Consider the following 16,648-nt stretch of genomic DNA (forward strand, 5'->3'; position numbering starts at 1 on the left):
TCTCTCTGTTCTGACTCATTATTATCGATTATCTGCAGAGGTACATGCAACAGCATAATGAGGTCGAGCTCTCAGCACTCGGGATGGGTATCATATTCTTTCACGAATATTTTCCTCCGTTTCTTATTTATTTAATTTTATTTAAACAAAATATGTTACTGCTCGTAGTCACATAGGGTTGTTGGCATTGTCCGAATCTTTTAGTTATTCTTATCAATATTAGCTTCGAAGATCTTCCCAACTCTAATTGGGTTGCTCTCTACCCTGAAACTGCCCTGTTCCACTTCGGGATTTAAGTATAATCATTTATTTATCAAATATGGAAGTGTCTGCACAAAATTTGCCATAACAACCCTGCAAAGGAATGTGCATTTGCAATTATGACATGAAGATTTAGCTGAATCATTAGGGAATAACTTATTGGATGCTATTATATGAAAAGTCATATTGTTTCCTTGAATAGTTGATCTTTACTCTCTAGTTTTCAGTTCCATCTCTTTTATACCGGTCACAACTTTCCTTGAACTTTGGTTTCACTACCATTGTAATGTGTTTCTATCTTATTGCCACAGCTATTGCCACGGTGGTTACTGTTGCTGAGATATTGAAAAATAACGGGCTTGCTGTTGAAAAGAGTGAGATACAATCTTGTTTCATCCTCCTGGGGAACTTCCCTAACCACTTCCCTTTCTAACTCCTAGTTGGTTGAATAATCTAATTTGATTCGTGATGGCGTCTTAAATATTGATGCAGAAATCATGACATCAACCGTAGACATAAAGGATGATTCTAGAGGTAGACCTGTCCAAAAGGCCAAGGTAATGGTACAAATGCTGTTTTGTTTTACTCTAGAATGTTTGCCTTAGAGCCTGCTTGGCTTTGGTCATTGGCTTGTGGGTTTGTTCATTGAGGAGTTAAAAGAAGTGCATATAAGAATAATAACAATAATACACAGTTCCTGTTGATTTTATAGTACGGCCAAACAGGCTTGTTCCCTCCTCAAGCTTTCCATCCTGCTTTATGATTTGACCGAGTTCTTAATTTGATGAATCATGTTTTCAGATTGAAATAGTACTTGGAAAGACAGCAAATTTCGATGAGTTGATGGCTGCCGCAGCTGCTGAAGATGGTGAAAATGGAGATATTGATGAGCAGGGTGCATGAAGTTCTACGTCCATGTGGGATGATGATGTGTATTTCCTAGTGATTTGCATTTTGTTGTTGTTGCAAGATAGAGGATATGGATAGGATTCATTAGTAGACAAGCCCTTCAGTGTTGAACTATGAAGGCACTTACTAGTTTCTCTTCTTCCTGGGTTCGGTTTGTCGTTTATGTAGAGAGATTCATTTCATAACTATATATCTTGATCAAGTTTTGGTCTTAATTCGTCGCAATTGGTGTCTTTTAATAACAAGTGTCTTAATTAAAACCACTATCATTATTTTTAATATTAATGCAATATAGTTTAGAGATTCTTGAATAAATTACTGAAATATCGAATGCCCTAAACTAGTTGAATCCAATGTAATAAACTTGATAGTGTACATGACATCACAGCACGTTTCAGTGGCCATTGGCAAATGTACTTGCCAAATTACCATTTCTACGAAAAATCAGAAATTTCAAATTTATTTTCTAAAGTATTTGAGATATTCACCATCCATGAGTGACCAACTGACTATTAACCAAGTAGCTGCCAATCTAAGATAGAAAAGAGCCAAGTGCAATTTGTAGGAAACGTTCAAATTTAACTAGTGAACTGCCAAATGTACCTGAAGCTTTAACTCACAGAACAATGCCTTATGATCAATCATAAAGTGCCAGTATATATTGCAGACTCTGCTTTTACAGGTAGCCACTTCCCATGCTTCAATTCATAGCACGGAGTGAACTAAATACCGTTTTCATAAAAATAATTATAGAATGAAAAACCTGCATTGTTTCTTTCATGGATGCTGTCCTCAAGCATGGCAGAATCCAGATAAAAAATATGGAAGGGTCATCTTTTTTGAAATTCTAACTCCCCGTATATTTCATTTATATATATTACATTTCCTCGTTTCCTATCTTACTATAACCTTTAGATCATGTTCTGCAGGATGCTCAGAAGCCCTGGAGTCATCAATCAAGGTCTGCAAAATAACCGAAGCCTCTGAATGCATACCTTGACCCAAGTATTTGTCTAATATCAGGGAATACGTAACAGCAGTTTGTAGGTCAATCTTACTTATGTCGCAAGTTATAGTATTTCTCCACTCTTTTGATTTACCTTTCTGGCATAACCCATGTAGCAGAGCGCTGAAACATACAGGATCCATAGGAAACCCCTTACTCTGCATCTTTGTTTGCAATAACTGAGCAGTGTCAAACATTCCATGCTTACAAAGACAAATAATAATGGAATCATAAGCAGCAATCACAGGGCTCCATCCATCCGATATCATCACTGCAAAGAAATCCAATAGCAAGGTTCTGCAATCTTTGTCAGACTCATTTTTCTCAACAAGAACCAGTGCGTTTGTATTATTTGTCAAACCATTTATCAGATAATGGAACGTAGTGTCATTTGGGAGACAACTATTTGTCAGCATAAGTTCAAAATATGTTGCTGCCTTTTCAAGTTTAGCGGTCTTGCAAAATCCCCCTATAAGTATAGTGTATGTGACAACATTAGGCTGCAAACTGAAAGATTGCATCGCTGCGAAAACTTTTTCAGCTCTGCCCAAATCTGCTATATTGCAGAATCCGTTGATCAAGGACGTGTAGGTGACCACATTTGGCTTGAGCTTCTGTTTCACCATCTGCCCAAACATCTTGAGTGCACTTTGCAAGTCATGCTGCTTCACATACCCATCTATAAATGTGGAATAAGTGTATTCATCTGGAGCATGACGTGCATTTTTCATCCTATTCAAGCATGAGAGAGCATCTACCATCTTTCCGAATTTACAAAAACCTTTAATCATGGCATTGTACCCAACAATACCGGGGTCTATACCCTTTGTAATTATGACTTCAAAAAGCTTTCTTGCCTCATCAAGTTCACCATTCCTAATTAATCCATCTACCAAGGTGGCATAAACATATGCATCTGGTTGAACATTTCGGTCAAGCATTTCTGAAAGTAGCAATTTGGCAGCAGGAAAATTCCCTTTCTTGCAGAGGCCACTCATCAGGACATTGTAAATTTGGGCATCAGCAATTACTCCCCTTTCCATCATCTTAACCCGTACCATAAGTGCAACATCAATTTCCCCAGCAGCAACGGCTCCATGGATAAAAGCTCCATACGAAACCACATCTGGTTTTTCTCCTGTTTCGGCAAACTTAAAAAGCATATTTGATGCCTTAACATAATCCCCTTTTCTGCAATAAGCATGCATAAGAGGTGTATAACTAAACTTGTTAGGCATTAATCCCCTTTCTATTGCCCTCTCTAAAAGTTCATCAGCTTCCTTGATCCTTCCAACTCTACACGAAAAGTTAAGCATAATATTGTACGTAGTAATATCCGGCTTACAGTCCATCTCAGCCATCCTTCTCATTGTCTCAGCTACTTTTGCCACCAGACCGTGCTTGTATTGAGCATCAATAATATTATTATACACTTGAATATTCACACTCAATCCCCTCTCAACCATTTCTTTCATAAGTTGATCAATTGTCACGAAATCCCCTTCCTTGCATAAACTGTTAATCATAGCACCATAAGTTTCTAACGTTGGCAAAAATCCCTTCAATTTCAGTTCCTTGAAAACTCTAGTTGCACCTTGGAGATCACCCTTCTTGCAATACCCATCAATAATCATATTGTAGAACACAACATGGGGCACACAACCCTTCCCCCATCTATCTACAATCAACCTTCTACCTTCCTCAACCTTCCCAAAGTCGCATAGACCCTTAACCACTATCCCGGTGCTATAGTTATCCACAACCTTACCAGTGCCACCATCTGTCACAAGCATTTCATCATACAGCTTCCTTGCAACCTCAACGTTCCCCCTTTTGACCAAACAATTCAGCAACGAATTAGAAGCGACAACACTGGGAAAACAACCATGCATTTCCCGCACTGTATAGAATAACCGTAGGGCAGCATCAACCATCCCAGAATCTCCATAGGCTCGAATCAGAGAGTTCAAAGCTTCATGGGTAGGCTTCAAGTTTCCAACTTTCATGCTGTCCAGAACCAGCTCGATCTCGGAGAACACTCTGAATCTTGCCAAGAGCTTAAGAAGAGAGGAATAAGCAAAGCCATCGAGGGAACAAGAAAAGGGTCTCGAGTTAGCCCAGTCGAAGAACTTCAAACCCAGTTCGGGGTCGTGTATTCGGTCTAGAACGAAATGGGCAACGTCCGAAACTAGAACCTCGGATTCTGCAAAGCGAGACTCGAGGGAGTCCTGCCATTGGGCGTGGGTTGCCAGTATTCGAACGGCGTCAATAACGAGGTTGTGGATGCAGGGACTGAAGCGGGTCGGCGTAAAGGTGGTGGCTTTGGGGCGGTTACGGGGTTTGATTCGAGCGAGGATGGCCTTTGACATTGGATTTTGAGTGTTTTGGTGCCAATCATTTGTGAAAGACAAGCTCTCTTCTTGGAGCTGCTTGATTTATTGTTCAACCAGATTCTATTACAACTGAGCTAATTATTTTGGACTCATTTCCACGTTAATGTGTGATTCATCTATAAAGTTTCTTAGCTACAAAATATAATTAAATTTAATACCTATTATTACTTCATTATTAAATTAAAAAGAAACGGTTAAATATAATTAATATCTATATTAAAACTATAATAACAACATTTTCAATTACAAAAATTTAAAGTGTATAATAACACAACAATATTTGTTTATTATGGATATATTCTAATATATCATTATTAATAAAGTATATTTATAGTGTTATACTACATTTTTTGTATTTTTATTCTCAATTATTTTTCTTAAATTATCTCCAAATATACTAAAAAAAAACTTTAAAATTACACTATACAATACCATCAACTCGAAAATATCAACAAAAAAAAAACTTATCTTCTTAGTATTAATTATATTTAAATTTTTATGATAAAGTATAATAGTCTATGAGAAATTCTTCTGTTATATAAAAATATTAGAAAACACAAATAAGTCAATATTTAAGAAAGTAGCCAAGACTTCTGTTGTTATATATTTTTTTGGCTTTTTAAAATAATTATATTAAATTACATACAAATTATAAATATTTTTACAAATGAGTATAAAAATTTAACATTAATCTATATATTATCTAATTAATTCCTAAATAATATAATACTTTAAAATTTATATTATACAGTATAATTAATTTAGCTCTTTGCACATCACACGAGTCTTACTCTAGTTGAATAAATCATTCATGAACTGCGATTTATATAGAAGAAATGTATCCAATCTCTCCAAATGTTGTATTTGCATAAATTTAAATCCCGATTGTTTTGAATATGTGATTTATCCGAATCAACCAGATGAAACTCGTCTATCTGATGGCCTCATTTAAGATTTCAAAAAAGCCCTCCTCAAGATCCATTGCATATAGTAGGCACTCCTACATACAAAATTTGCTAGAATTTTAGAATTTCGTCTCAACTATAGATACATTTGGTGCTCTGTGATTTCAATGCTTTGTTTATATGATTTACAATAGAAATATTGGATCCTTTGGTGGTATTGACCTATGTAAATAACTCTCTCTCTATCATAGGGTGAAAGGTTTTGTGGTAATTGTTGTACTTGCATGCAATATATAAATGTCCTCTGTTCATGATCTAAGCCAAGGAACATCCAACCGTCCAACAGCACTGTCAGCAAATCAATAACTGCAGTTGTTTCTCCGCTCCCCCTGTTTTATTATTCCTATTGATGGTCAAGTTGTTACACACTAGATGTCTAATGTCCATGGGTAATCACAAAACTGATACCATTGATTTTGTAATTTCTTGCTGTAATGCTCTCTCCATTCTCCATCTCGCAGCCACTGGCTGATGCAAATTGTACTACAATTCACTTCAACCAAAACTTGAGTCCTAAATGAGAATGCCAAAGCTTCAAACCAGGTGAACATTCTGCAATTATATCAGCACAAAAGCTTTAAGCGCTTATTGAAACAGGTGAAGAATTAATACAAAGCACATCAGACCAACGAAGATAAGAACAAGTTTCAAAAGCGAAACCCTCTCTATAAACTACTTGTTCCTTCCACAAGAAGCATCAACCCCGTGTAATGCAGAGTGAACAGAAGCCCTCCAATGAATGTTCCATAGCTTTTTGCTGAATTTCCAATATTGTGACCTTGCAATATATGTTACATCGTCAACCTCCGTTAAGTTTGACCCATCCTATAGATGGTCAGCTGCAGTTTTAAAAAACAATCACATGAAATTGAGCATGGATTACATGACAAGTGCAGATGTGAAACATGTCAGATCAAGAGGCATATCAAACCTTAGGCTAAGTAGAATAAAAATTGGAGGATATCCCCTTTGAATATTCAAAATATCAATAAAACCTTCATGTCATTATTAGAAACCACGTAAATTGTACTAGACTGCTAAGGCAAATTGCAATTTCAATAACTAATCTCAGATATCCATTCCACTTTCTATTTGATATGATCTCCTTGGAAAGCATAAATGGCTGAAGCATTTGGTGTTCTCATTCACAAAATTCAATGCTGTTCATGCAGATGACAGTGATGTTTTAAGAAGGAAGGAGCAGTTAAGACAAAAAAAAAAGTCTACCTACTGCATGTCACCATAATAATCAAATATACAAGAGAATGTTAAAGTAGCTGGCATGTTGATTTCAAGAATATTATTACCACGTTTTACATCTGATCATTGATATAAAAAATGAATATTGTGATATCCACCACAATTCTGAAAACATTACATTAGTATTTTAATAACTAAATTTACATCCATGCAATAACATACATTCATGCAGGCACAATTGTGCAGAAGTTATACCCAAAATACAAAATAAGTTATTCTTCAGAATAAACATGGGACATAAATCCACTCCAGATTTCAGGCAATGCAAGTGGAAATTCACTTAATTGGTTAATGTTAATACTCATAAATAGCTCTAAGATCATCCAAGACTTGTCAGCAACGTAAGTAATCACAAATATGGTGTATGTGTGTGAGAGATAGAGCCAATGATGCTTGTATTATACAGGGGAAACTGGTAGAAACACAGCAGAACTCATAAAAAAATTGGGTGAGCAAAGGGCGCTATAGAACTTACACAAGAGTTTTTATTGTATTTGCCTCCTGAAATTTCATCCTGATGAAACTTTATTAAGGAAGGTACACAAAACTGAGTGGGAATAACTATATTTGACTTCTTGTTAGATGCAACACCATCAAATTCCAGGCTTGTTAATTTTTCAACATGTATAAATGAATGGAATACAAAGAATATGAGATGCTTTCAGGTTTCTGTTTCTAACTGATTTCCTGTTCAGCTATTCCACTTAATTCAACTATTCAATATGGACCACATGGCAGTCAAGTGATCAGAAGAGAAAGGAGGTTTCCTCCTCTTAACCAACATAAGGATAGTCCTTGCTCTATTGATCTGCCCAATTCCTTTGAGGCTTTTGAGCAGCATACATATTGTATCCACATTTGGAAACCAATTCTTCTGCATACTATCTCTGCACATAGTGTAAGCTAGATTGAAGTCCCCACTCTTACACAAATAATGAATCATGGTCTGGTAGATCTTACTGTTAGGCTTATGCCCCTCCCCCAATAAGGCATCGAAAACCTTCTTCGCCATGTCAATAAAACCAGCTCGGCAAAACCCTTTAATCACCAAATTATAGGTGGCCTCATCAGGCGCAATCCCCACTCGCCGCATCAAACCCATGGTAGCATTAGCATCCCAAGCCCTTCTCATACAAACCAAAAACTGAATCCGGACATTAAAGGTGGCCAAACTCGGCATCAACCCTTTCAACAACATACGGTTCCACAAACCAGTCCCAATCTCCCACCTTTTATTCCTGTAAAATGCGGACAAAAGAGTAGTATAGGTCACCACATCAGGGTTAACACCCTGATTTTCCACCTCTAGCATAAACAAATAAGCTTTTTGCAACTGGCCCATGTCACAAAATGCCTTAATCGCAATATTAACAGAATAAATATCTAATTGAATGCCAAAACTTTGAGGAGCAGTTCCTAAGAAGTCAACAAAATTATCGTAGTTTTTGGTGCTAGACAATACCAAAAGCGTGGCGTTAAAGGACTTGACGGTTCTACAGCACCCAAAAAGGTGCATACGATAGAAAGTGTCAACGGCGTGTTGGGTCATACCGGCCTTGCCGTAGAGCTTGATGATGCGAACGACGAAACCCTCGCGGCGGCCCTGGGGGAGGTGGAGCTGGTGGTCAAGGAGGCGCTCGATGTAGTCGAAGCGGCGCGCGCCAGCTAAGCGCGAAACGGTGTCGTCGAAGGCGAAGCGATTCTCAACGAGGATAGGGTTGGTAGCATTGGCGTTGAAGAGGTGGAAGAGCTTGTCGGGATTACGCTCCGATTTGAGGCGGTCGAGGGCGGGGGCCAGCAAGGGTTTTGATGGAGAGGTTTTGGCGTTTGATTCAGAGGCAGCTGCGGCTGCGGTGGCGACTGCGGCAGGGGAGAAATTGCAGAGTCTGCGCGTGGGTCGCAGGGAGAGCATGATAAGGGAGGATCATGCCCCTTGCCGTTTTGCAGAAAGATCGCACTAACCAAGAACCTCCATTTTAGTACTTCTTGTAATCTCAGAGACACTCAGCTAACAAATCGAAGAATAGGGTTTGAACTCACAACTTGCAAACGAAAGGGCGCCGCCAAATCCAAATGCTCATGCTCATGGGCTTCCGCCACCACTACCCACCCTTCTCTCACTCTCCGCTGCCGTTATTTTCTCAATATAAATTCTCGTTTATACTATTCTGTATTTCACTCTCAACTCTCAAATCTCAACAATCCATCAAATCTCTCTTCTCTTAAAAATAACTTCACTTGAATCACAGCCTACTAATTATATATTGAATATCTCATTTTAGGTTCAACTTTCTTACTTGTTATTGTTAGCACAATTTGTTAAAGGAGTATACATTTTTTTTGTTTTTTTCGGAAATAAGCTGTTACTTTAAATTATATATATATTTAAAAAAAAAGCAAAGAAGTTAACAAATAAAAATGTTACTTTTAAGATTAATTGTGATGCTAGTTATTTTAGTTCGGATGATAGTGTTGGTTTTGCTTGTGTTATTAGAAATTGTAATGGGAGTTGACAAAGGAGGTGTTTGGAAATGATTGAGAGTAATAGTATTCGAAGGGAGAGTTGTTTGCTATTTGGAAAGGATATCTCTTAGTTTGGGATGTGGGTCAACGTCTCAACGAGATGTTATTTGTGAGACGGATTGTGTGGAAGCATTTAATCTTGTTACTCAAAATAGTTTTGGGTTTATTGATCCATTGGTGCTCAAAATAAGAGATATCATGCATTGAAATTGGCGTGTTGACTTTCGTTTGATTATGAGAGATGCAAACACGGTAGCAGATACTATGACAAAGATGGCGATGAAGTTACAACTTTCGCATGTGGAGCTTCTTTCACCTTAGAAAGAGTTTAAGAGTAATCTTAAACGGGACTGCACTATTTAAGCAATTCCTTATTTTATTTGTTATGTTTTTCTTTGTTTAATTTATTTCTGTCACAAAAAAAAATAAAAAACTCAAATTTAAAGGGTATCACAACTCTATTTAGCATCCCCTTTGGCAATATATTTATGGACTATGGGGCAATGAATCTATGGAAAGAGAGACTATACACGTGTACTGAATTTGGACCTCAATCTACATCTAACAAAGCATTAATCATCATCAATAATAACAAAATTTTAGTAATGTTTATATATCAAAATTGGATTTAGTTGAAGCTTAGGTATGGGTTAAAAGAATGAAAAAAAAAAGTTCTTTGCTCTTAATATATGCAAAAGTAAAAAAAAAAAAAAATCAATCTTACACTTTTTTTTTTTAATTTACAAAGCATCAATATATTAGCTATAAGGGAAAGGGGGGTTGCTGCTCCAATTGCTTGGCAGAGCATTAGCGCTCTTCATCTTTGCGACAGGGTGTGCAAGCAAATTCCCCTCTCTTGGAACCATACGAAGAGCTTGTTTGGATGAGTTTTTAAGAAAATTTTTTTTTTTAAATTATTTTTTTTTAAAAGATTTTATAGAGAAATAAAAATAATTTTATATTTGGATATCTCATGTAAAAAAGGTTTTTTATTTATTAATTATGTTTGGGTATAACAATATAAAAGTACTTTTTTGTTTATTTATTACATGAAAAACATCTTTTTTTAAGAAAAAAAGATCTTTTAAAAAAAGATGTAAATTACAGTTTCTCAAAAAAGATTTTTTTATTTTACTAGTGCTCTTACTTTTACTATTAGAAATTTGTTAAACACATTAAAAAATGAAAAAAATATCTTTTTTTCATTGAAAAAAAAATTTTGAACAAAATAATAGCGCCCAAACATGCACGAAGAGAGTCAACTTCCCATAGCTTTGGACCTGCTTTAATAACCTGCTTTAATATGCATCACACAGAATCCTCATAGCAAACTTAATGCTATCTCGCAAACAACTTCCATATGCTAAGAAAAGACCACCTAATAACACCAAAATTAACATAAAAAGCATAAACCTTTTTTTATTGTATGAAAAAGAATGAAAAAGTAATAGTTCTTTCGAAGCTCTTAATATATGAAAAAAAAAAAATCAATCTTACACTTTTTTATTAAAATTTACAAAGCATCAATATATTAGCTAATATTTGTGTATAAATTAAAGGACAATTAGTATCCTGTAGCATCAGGGCATTGGGATGAAGCAACGTGTAATGAACAAGTGGACAAGTAGGAACAGCTATAAGGAGGTTTGGTTTTTATTTTGATTTTGATTTGCTGTCTTCAAATGGTGATGAGCAACCCCAATGCACCAATGAGGACATACTGCAATGAAGAAAGAAATAGCTTTAGCACAGAAAATCACTATGGGGTTCACCAAAAACAAAAAGTTGCATAGACACACCTTAATGATAGGCTTTTCCGTCAAGATAATTGTGACCCAACCAGCATAAGGTAAGGACCTGCATTAACAAAATATATCATAAGCAATGATGATATGAATCAAATATGATAACATGAGCTATACATACCCAATAGCTCTTCCCATAATGTGGTGCCTTTGTAGCCAAAGCTGACCTTGAGCATACAATACCCTGTCATCATCCTCGTTGCTATCTCCTGCCCAACACAACACAGCAGGCAAACACATGAAATATGTAAAGGAAAACTAATTTGCTTGGTGAGAATATGCCAAGTTTTAACAAGTACCTTTGGTGAGAATATCGACCTCCCCAGAATCTTGTCTTTCATGTACCTTTAAAGTTCAAAATGATCAGGCATATTAGAGATATAACAATTAATGTTACTTTCTCCTATCAGCTTAAACTTTTGGAATGAGTGGTTTCATAAATTCACGACATAGTATCAGAGTTCTATGTCCGAAAGGTTAAGAGTTCGATCCTTAGTGGACTCTAAAAGTAGAAAAATAGCATAAGGCAAATAAAAGAGAAAAGAAAACCTATGCGAAATCAAACATTAATGTTATCTTCTCCCATCAGCTTAAACTTTCGAGATGAGTGGTTTTATCACAAGGCCAATGAGATAGGTTACTAATGAACTAATTATAAGCAGCGCAGAGTGTTGTGTTACCTGAATTACGCGATGAACAATGGGGATGTCACGCCCCTGATAACCAAAAGGAAAATAATAAGCGAATAAGCAAATTAAAGGCATAGAAAGTGATGGATGGAGTGAAGTTACATCAACATTAAAGACAAGAATGTCGCCTGCCCGAATTGGATCTTTGCTCATATACAAGAATAGGATGTCCCCCTGCATACTTAATAAGCTAAGTCAATGAATCAATTTTTAAGGAAGAGATAGATGACGTACCCGCTTGAACGCTGGTTCCATGCTTCCAGAGAGAACAACCACCACAGGAGATTCAGTGCCACTCATGCACACCAATGCTTTCCATATTATCAGTGCAGACCCAACAATCATGCCTGAAAAAGTGTGTGTAGTTGTATTGTATGTACTCTAAAAAAACAAGACTTAGAGTAGAGGAACAAACCGAGTGTAATAGCTTTCATGAGCTGCTGGCGAATCCACGTCATTCCCTTCTTTCTCTTCTTTCTGATGCTACCACTCTTCAATTCAATTCAACTGTGTCATGATCTTCAAAAAACTTCTTTTTATTTGAATTATTCATTCTTTGGCACAACATAACACAACGTTGACGCAGTATATTTGCACCTATCCAATTACAATGTGACAACACATTCGAATTCAGTCACACCTCATCCAACTCATCCATTACATTATTGGCGGCTCAAAACAAATATTTCTAGATAATATAGTATATTTACATGTGATTAGACTACTTTCAAAATCTAGAAAACATTGACTGCAACTTTTCCGTTTTAGTAGTGGAAACAAATGAAGGATCTCATTGTTTATGGTACAGTGTAAAATTAAACAGAGCGGTAAAAAAAAATTGAGCAGTTTGGTGCTAAAACAGAAACATGCTGAATTGATGATGTTAATCAACATTCCAACCTTAATATCCCACAAGAGTTCCCTTTTGTTTTATCTCCCAAGCAGTTCTGGTATTTTACTCATCCATGTGGATCCATGCTATAAGGCCACGTCACTCCCAATACAAAACTTTCTTTTAACCACAAACTCAATATAATTCTAGCCATGATTTGACATCTTAATATTGATTTGGGCAGAATTTATGATGATAATAATAATCTCTTAATAGTTCATACAAAATCTATATAATGACTGACAAAAACTGAAATCACATTAACTTTATGGTGTTAATTAGTATGACCTTATTGTTGGGCTAATTGTAGGAAGCTCTCAGTCATCGGAAAAATTTTGAGAGGAATCAAGTTAGAGAACATAAGATAAGAAAATATCATATCCAACTTAAAATTTTAAGGTGTTAAGTTAATGAGTCTCTCATCTTATAAATTCCTCACTCTTCTTTATTTTCTTTTCTTTGATGTGGGACTAATTTCAATACTCCTCACACTTGTAACACTAACACTTATGCCTTAGATGAATTAGCTCTTATCCTCACGAATTCTGCTGAATTTCTTGTGGGGGTTACTTAAGTTTCAGTTTTTATTTCACAGCTTGCAGGCAATTCAGTGTTTCAACTTCCAAATATCAATGGCTCTTCAGCTTCATGTTCCTCTTTGTGCTGGGCTCTTGAAGTCAAGGTCAAGGGTATGCTCACTGCCACAGCGAAAAGTGAGTACCTTTGCTACTTTTTCGCAACCCCGAAGCGATTCAGTGAACTGGGTTGAAGCTACAAACACTTTCTTCCTCCAAGACAAACGACCCATCATGTTGTTTGACGGTAATCTACCCTCAAACCTCAATTATCATCCCTTCATGTTTCAGTAATCAAGGTGTTTGATAAAAGTCTTTCCTTGTAATTGTCACACAGGTGTCTGCAACTTGTGTAATGGTGGTGTCAAGTTCGTTCGTGATAACGATCGAAATAAGTAAGCCATCTTGTTTTCTTTTCGTGTAAAATGTATAGCCTTCTCTTTTTTATGATTTCACAGAACAATTTAGTCTCTTGTAGTCTTACATATTGTTCACTTTTGAACAGAACAATCAGATATGAAGCTCTTCAAAGTGAAGCTGGTAAAATGTTACTTAGGAGATCAGGAAGGGCTCCTGATGACATCTCAAGTGTTGTTCTTGTTGAAAAAGATAGGTACTTTCTTGAAAGTTTTAGTATTATTCAATTTTAGACCAGTCTATGTAATTTGGTTGGATTTCCATTGTCTTTCTAACCGAATGTGTTCTTATATATAGTCCTTGTGAGGAAAGAGGAAATTGCTAAAAAGATAAATAAATAGTTGAACTCTTGTGACTTTTTGGTTGATTATTATTCTAGATCATACATCAAGTCAGAAGCTGTATTGAAGATAATGGAGTACATAGACTTGCCCTTTCCTCAGCTTGCTGCACTTCTTAAATTAGTGCCTCTGTGAGTACCATTTTCCCCTTCACTTTGCTTTTTTTTAGCTGAATGGGAATAGGGTCATGACATATCCATTGGATGGCTTCTGCAGGTTTGTGAGGGATTTTGTTTATGACAATGTTGCAGACAATCGTTACAATGTTTTTGGTCGTTCAGAATCATGCGAAATATAGCACTGTCTTGCATTAATATATACTGGCAATAATATGCTATGTTTAGAAAAATAGAGTTCTTTGTTGTTAATATCATTATAGTACTATTAGTAGTAGAATATTCTCAATTGAAGCACCAAAGTTTCCTCAAATCTTTCAGTTTATTTTTTCTGTATACTGCATAGCAGGAAGTTTTACCTATTGATTTATATAATATAGATGGAAAGAAGAAAATCAATTCATAACAATACTATAGTTGCAATTACAAGTTCAGTCTTGTTCTGAATAATAAGGAAGGATTGTAAAAGTAACAACTAACAAGTGTCAAATATATTATGTGCCGTAAATATATGTAAAGTAACCACATAAAAATGTATTCCAATAAGTTTCTGTGTTCTGGTTTAACAAATAACTTAAACCGAAACCTCAACTATTGTTCCTACTAGATCACAAACTGGTCAATCTCCATGAAGTAGAAGCAAAGAACATTGTGAATAAATGATAACTAATGCACTTGAATACTATTTTACATCCCATAAATGAGGTCAACATTATATTCAATAAGTTTCTCAAGCCTTGTATGTGGGAAGCCAAAGGCATACACTGATTTGATACACGTGTAGCTAGCAAGCATGTCAAATAATTTCATGCATGCTGCAGTTTGGCTGCTATTTCTTCTGGATTGAGCACGAATAATATAATCATGCCCTGCAATGAAGAAAGAGTTGCAGACTAGGACATATATATAGAGAGAGAGAAAGAAAGAGAGAGAGATACACGTTGAAGAAGTGGCTTTGGCGTGTGGAATGAGGCATTCATCTTGGTGACTTTTTTAGGAAAGAAAAATCCTCTGGCTTTCCTATGTACAATCTAGCTAGGCAATAAGCATATCTGGCAATATGAGATATCATCCATTAATTGAATTACATGAGTTTTAGATGAATTAATTAAGAAAAAAAGAAAGGGATTTCATTTACTGACCCGATGAGTAGGATGATGACAGAAGACACCATGAAAAAGTACTGATAGCATTTGTACTTAGCTTTGTGTTTGATATTACAGCCTGCAGGCACATACTTGCGGCTAACATATCCATATTGAGGTCGCATCAAGAGAACAAAACCCAGGAAAAAGCCCGCCAGAAATCCTCCTATATGAGCTGAATTGTCCACGTGGGGAAGGAATCCAACAGCCAAATTTAGGCCAATGATGATCAATAAACTTATAAGAGCTGCACACTTGTTTGCATAGATTGTCCAGTTTGTTAGAAGCTCGGAAAGCATGGCTCCCAGAAGACCGAAAAGCGCACCGGAAGCGCCGACCGATATGGTCTTGGACGTTGCCGTGTTTTTCAAATGTATGAGAGACAACAAACCTCCACCAAAACCAGAAAGTAGGTACAAGGCTCCGATTCTCACTGCCAATACGATGATGACGATTAGAAATAAGAGACTAAACTGAAAGAAGAATTTGTGTATTATTGAGTATATTCAAGTTGTCTAAAATGATACAATATAAAAGAATATTTATAAGTATTAAGAGTATAATAAATATTCAGATATACTAATTAATATTAATTAATGCTAATTATATTCAAAGAATGACAATGATTTCATGATTATATGAAAAAGAAAAGGAAGAAATGAAATGCTTACAGAATCCAAATTCCTCCTCGAGGCGAATGCCTATGAAGAGAAGGCTGAACATATTGGCGACAACGTGGACAACTCCGGCGTGAAGAAACATGCAGGTGAAGAAACGCCATGCTTGGTGTTTCTCCAAGACTCCATCCTCTTCAAGAGCGCCTAATATCCGCAGGCTGCATGCATGCATGTCAAAGAACAATAAACGAATGATTTTGATGAAGAAGAAAAGAAAAGAAAAGAAGCGTACGTGCGGGTAGAAGGGCCGAGGAGAGGGTTTTCCCGGAAAGGTTGGAAGGAGAATCTGCCCAAATGTTTTGAGAAGAGACATGAGTCTTTGTTCAAGTAATCAGGGCAATCATTGAGGTACATGGTGTAGACGAACATGCCTATGTTGCTAACGAATATTACTGGGACAAGCCATGACATCCATTGCTCTCCCGGCGGTGGATGCCAATGTCGGGCCGCCTCTATGTCCGGCGAGTGCGGCGCCTTCTTCCCCATTATTATGCCTCACAATTCACAATAACAACCTATCCCTCATTACTAATTAATTATTAAGGGAATGGATGGCGCCCTTTGTCTACCTGTTAATTTAGGTAACTCAACTTCCCTTCTTCATTTTCTTACATTATCTTTTATATTCATCTAAATATATCCTTATGTTTCTATTTCTTGCAACAATGTCAAGC

At 36.3% G+C, this 16,648-nt stretch overlaps 6 protein-coding genes across 8 annotated transcripts in view; 2 read left to right on the plus strand and 4 right to left on the minus strand.

Annotated features, from left to right (window-relative positions):
• LOC107459647 (uncharacterized protein At2g34160) overlaps window positions 1-1,385 on the plus strand; it is a gene marked incomplete in the record, with an annotated part of 1,656 nt that extends 271 nt beyond the window's left edge. Inside the window, 3 exon segments of the mRNA XM_016077875.3 lie at window positions 573-635; window positions 754-818; window positions 1,063-1,385. Coding sequence (XP_015933361.1) covers window positions 573-635; window positions 754-818; window positions 1,063-1,164 — 230 coding nt within the window.
• Window positions 1-4,626, minus strand: part of LOC107459535 (pentatricopeptide repeat-containing protein At1g52620-like) — a 23,115-nt gene extending 18,489 nt beyond the window's left edge. Inside the window, exon 1 of the mRNA XM_016077761.3 lies at window positions 1,934-4,626. Coding sequence (XP_015933247.3) covers window positions 2,065-4,545 — 2,481 coding nt within the window. The 5' untranslated portion in view covers window positions 4,546-4,626 and the 3' untranslated portion in view covers window positions 1,934-2,064. The remainder of the gene's footprint in view (window positions 1-1,933) is intronic.
• An 847-nt stretch (window positions 4,627-5,473) lies between these two features.
• LOC107459639 (pentatricopeptide repeat-containing protein At1g80150, mitochondrial) lies at window positions 5,474-9,061 on the minus strand. Of its 2 annotated transcripts, XM_021128169.2 has the most exons (3): window positions 7,270-9,061; window positions 6,195-6,373; window positions 5,474-6,086 (listed from the first exon to the last, which is right to left on the minus strand). In XM_021128169.2, the coding sequence occupies exon 1, from the start codon at window positions 8,704-8,706 to the stop codon at window positions 7,504-7,506; it is 1,203 nt and encodes a 400-aa protein (XP_020983828.1). In that variant the 5' UTR covers window positions 8,707-9,061; the 3' UTR covers window positions 5,474-6,086; window positions 6,195-6,373; window positions 7,270-7,503. The 2 variants fall into 2 exon arrangements, with proteins under 2 accessions (XP_020983828.1, XP_015933353.1); XM_016077867.3 differs by having other exon boundaries at window positions 5,474-6,373.
• Window positions 9,062-10,748: 1,687 nt separating this feature from the next.
• LOC107459646 (uncharacterized) lies at window positions 10,749-12,618 on the minus strand. 2 transcript variants are annotated; one of them, XM_016077874.3, is made up of 8 exons: window positions 12,227-12,615; window positions 12,046-12,158; window positions 11,914-11,985; window positions 11,803-11,838; window positions 11,422-11,467; window positions 11,244-11,331; window positions 11,117-11,174; window positions 10,749-11,037 (listed from the first exon to the last, which is right to left on the minus strand). In XM_016077874.3, exons 1-8 carry the CDS (start codon window positions 12,267-12,269, stop codon window positions 10,996-10,998), a joined length of 498 nt encoding a protein of 165 aa, XP_015933360.1. In that variant the 5' UTR covers window positions 12,270-12,615; the 3' UTR covers window positions 10,749-10,995. The 2 variants fall into 2 exon arrangements, with proteins under 2 accessions (XP_015933360.1, XP_020982565.1); XM_021126906.2 differs by lacking the exon at window positions 11,914-11,985 and having other exon boundaries at window positions 12,227-12,618.
• A 435-nt stretch (window positions 12,619-13,053) lies between these two features.
• On the plus strand, window positions 13,054-14,465 carry LOC107459643 (DCC family protein At1g52590, chloroplastic). Its single transcript, XM_052252332.1, has 5 exons — window positions 13,054-13,525; window positions 13,616-13,673; window positions 13,784-13,891; window positions 14,075-14,167; window positions 14,253-14,465. Exons 1-5 carry the CDS (start codon window positions 13,336-13,338, stop codon window positions 14,332-14,334), a joined length of 531 nt encoding a protein of 176 aa, XP_052108292.1. The 5' UTR covers window positions 13,054-13,335; the 3' UTR covers window positions 14,335-14,465.
• Window positions 14,466-14,662: 197 nt separating this feature from the next.
• Window positions 14,663-16,623, minus strand: LOC107459536 (RHOMBOID-like protein 5). Its single transcript, XM_021128167.2, has 4 exons — window positions 16,207-16,623; window positions 15,969-16,132; window positions 15,295-15,730; window positions 14,663-15,204 (listed from the first exon to the last, which is right to left on the minus strand). The coding sequence occupies exons 1-4, from the start codon at window positions 16,458-16,460 to the stop codon at window positions 15,129-15,131; spliced, it is 930 nt and encodes a 309-aa protein (XP_020983826.1). The 5' UTR covers window positions 16,461-16,623; the 3' UTR covers window positions 14,663-15,128.
• Between the last annotated feature and the right edge of the window lie 25 nt (window positions 16,624-16,648).

Source organism: Arachis duranensis, chromosome 7 (genome assembly GCF_000817695.3).
Source record: "Arachis duranensis cultivar V14167 chromosome 7, aradu.V14167.gnm2.J7QH, whole genome shotgun sequence".
NCBI lineage: Eukaryota > Viridiplantae > Streptophyta > Magnoliopsida > Fabales > Fabaceae > Arachis > Arachis duranensis.

Bases quoted from the DNA above. Each gene is read 5' to 3' on its own strand.
- LOC107459536 (XM_021128167.2), bottom strand. From the start codon at position 16,460: ATGGGGAAGAAGGCGCCGCACTCGCCGGACATAGAGGCGGCCCGACAT. The intron at 16,133-16,206 runs GTACGCTTCTTT...GCATGCATGCAG, and splicing joins CTCGGCCCTTCTACCCGCAC to CCTGCGGATATTAGGCGCTC. The intron at 15,731-15,968 runs GTAAGCATTTCA...TCGTATTGGCAG, and splicing joins CGAGGAGGAATTTGGATTCT to TGAGAATCGGAGCCTTGTAC.
- LOC107459646 (XM_016077874.3), bottom strand. From the start codon at position 12,269: ATGACGTGGATTCGCCAGCAGCTCATGAAAGCTATTACACTCG. The intron at 12,159-12,226 runs GTTTGTTCCTCT...ACACTTTTTCAG, and splicing joins CATGAAAGCTATTACACTCG to GCATGATTGTTGGGTCTGCA. The intron at 11,332-11,421 runs GTACTTGTTAAA...TGTGTTGGGCAG, and splicing joins GGTCGATATTCTCACCAAAG to GAGATAGCAACGAGGATGAT.
- LOC107459639 (XM_021128169.2), bottom strand. From the start codon at position 8,706: ATGCTCTCCCTGCGACCCACGCGCAGACTCTGCAATTTCTCCCCTGCC.
- LOC107459643 (XM_052252332.1), top strand. From the start codon at position 13,336: ATGGCTCTTCAGCTTCATGTTCCTCTTTGTGCTGGGCTCTTGAAGTCA. The intron at 13,526-13,615 runs GTAATCTACCCT...ATTGTCACACAG, and splicing joins ACCCATCATGTTGTTTGACG to GTGTCTGCAACTTGTGTAAT. The intron at 14,168-14,252 runs GTGAGTACCATT...TGGCTTCTGCAG, and splicing joins CTTCTTAAATTAGTGCCTCT to GTTTGTGAGGGATTTTGTTT.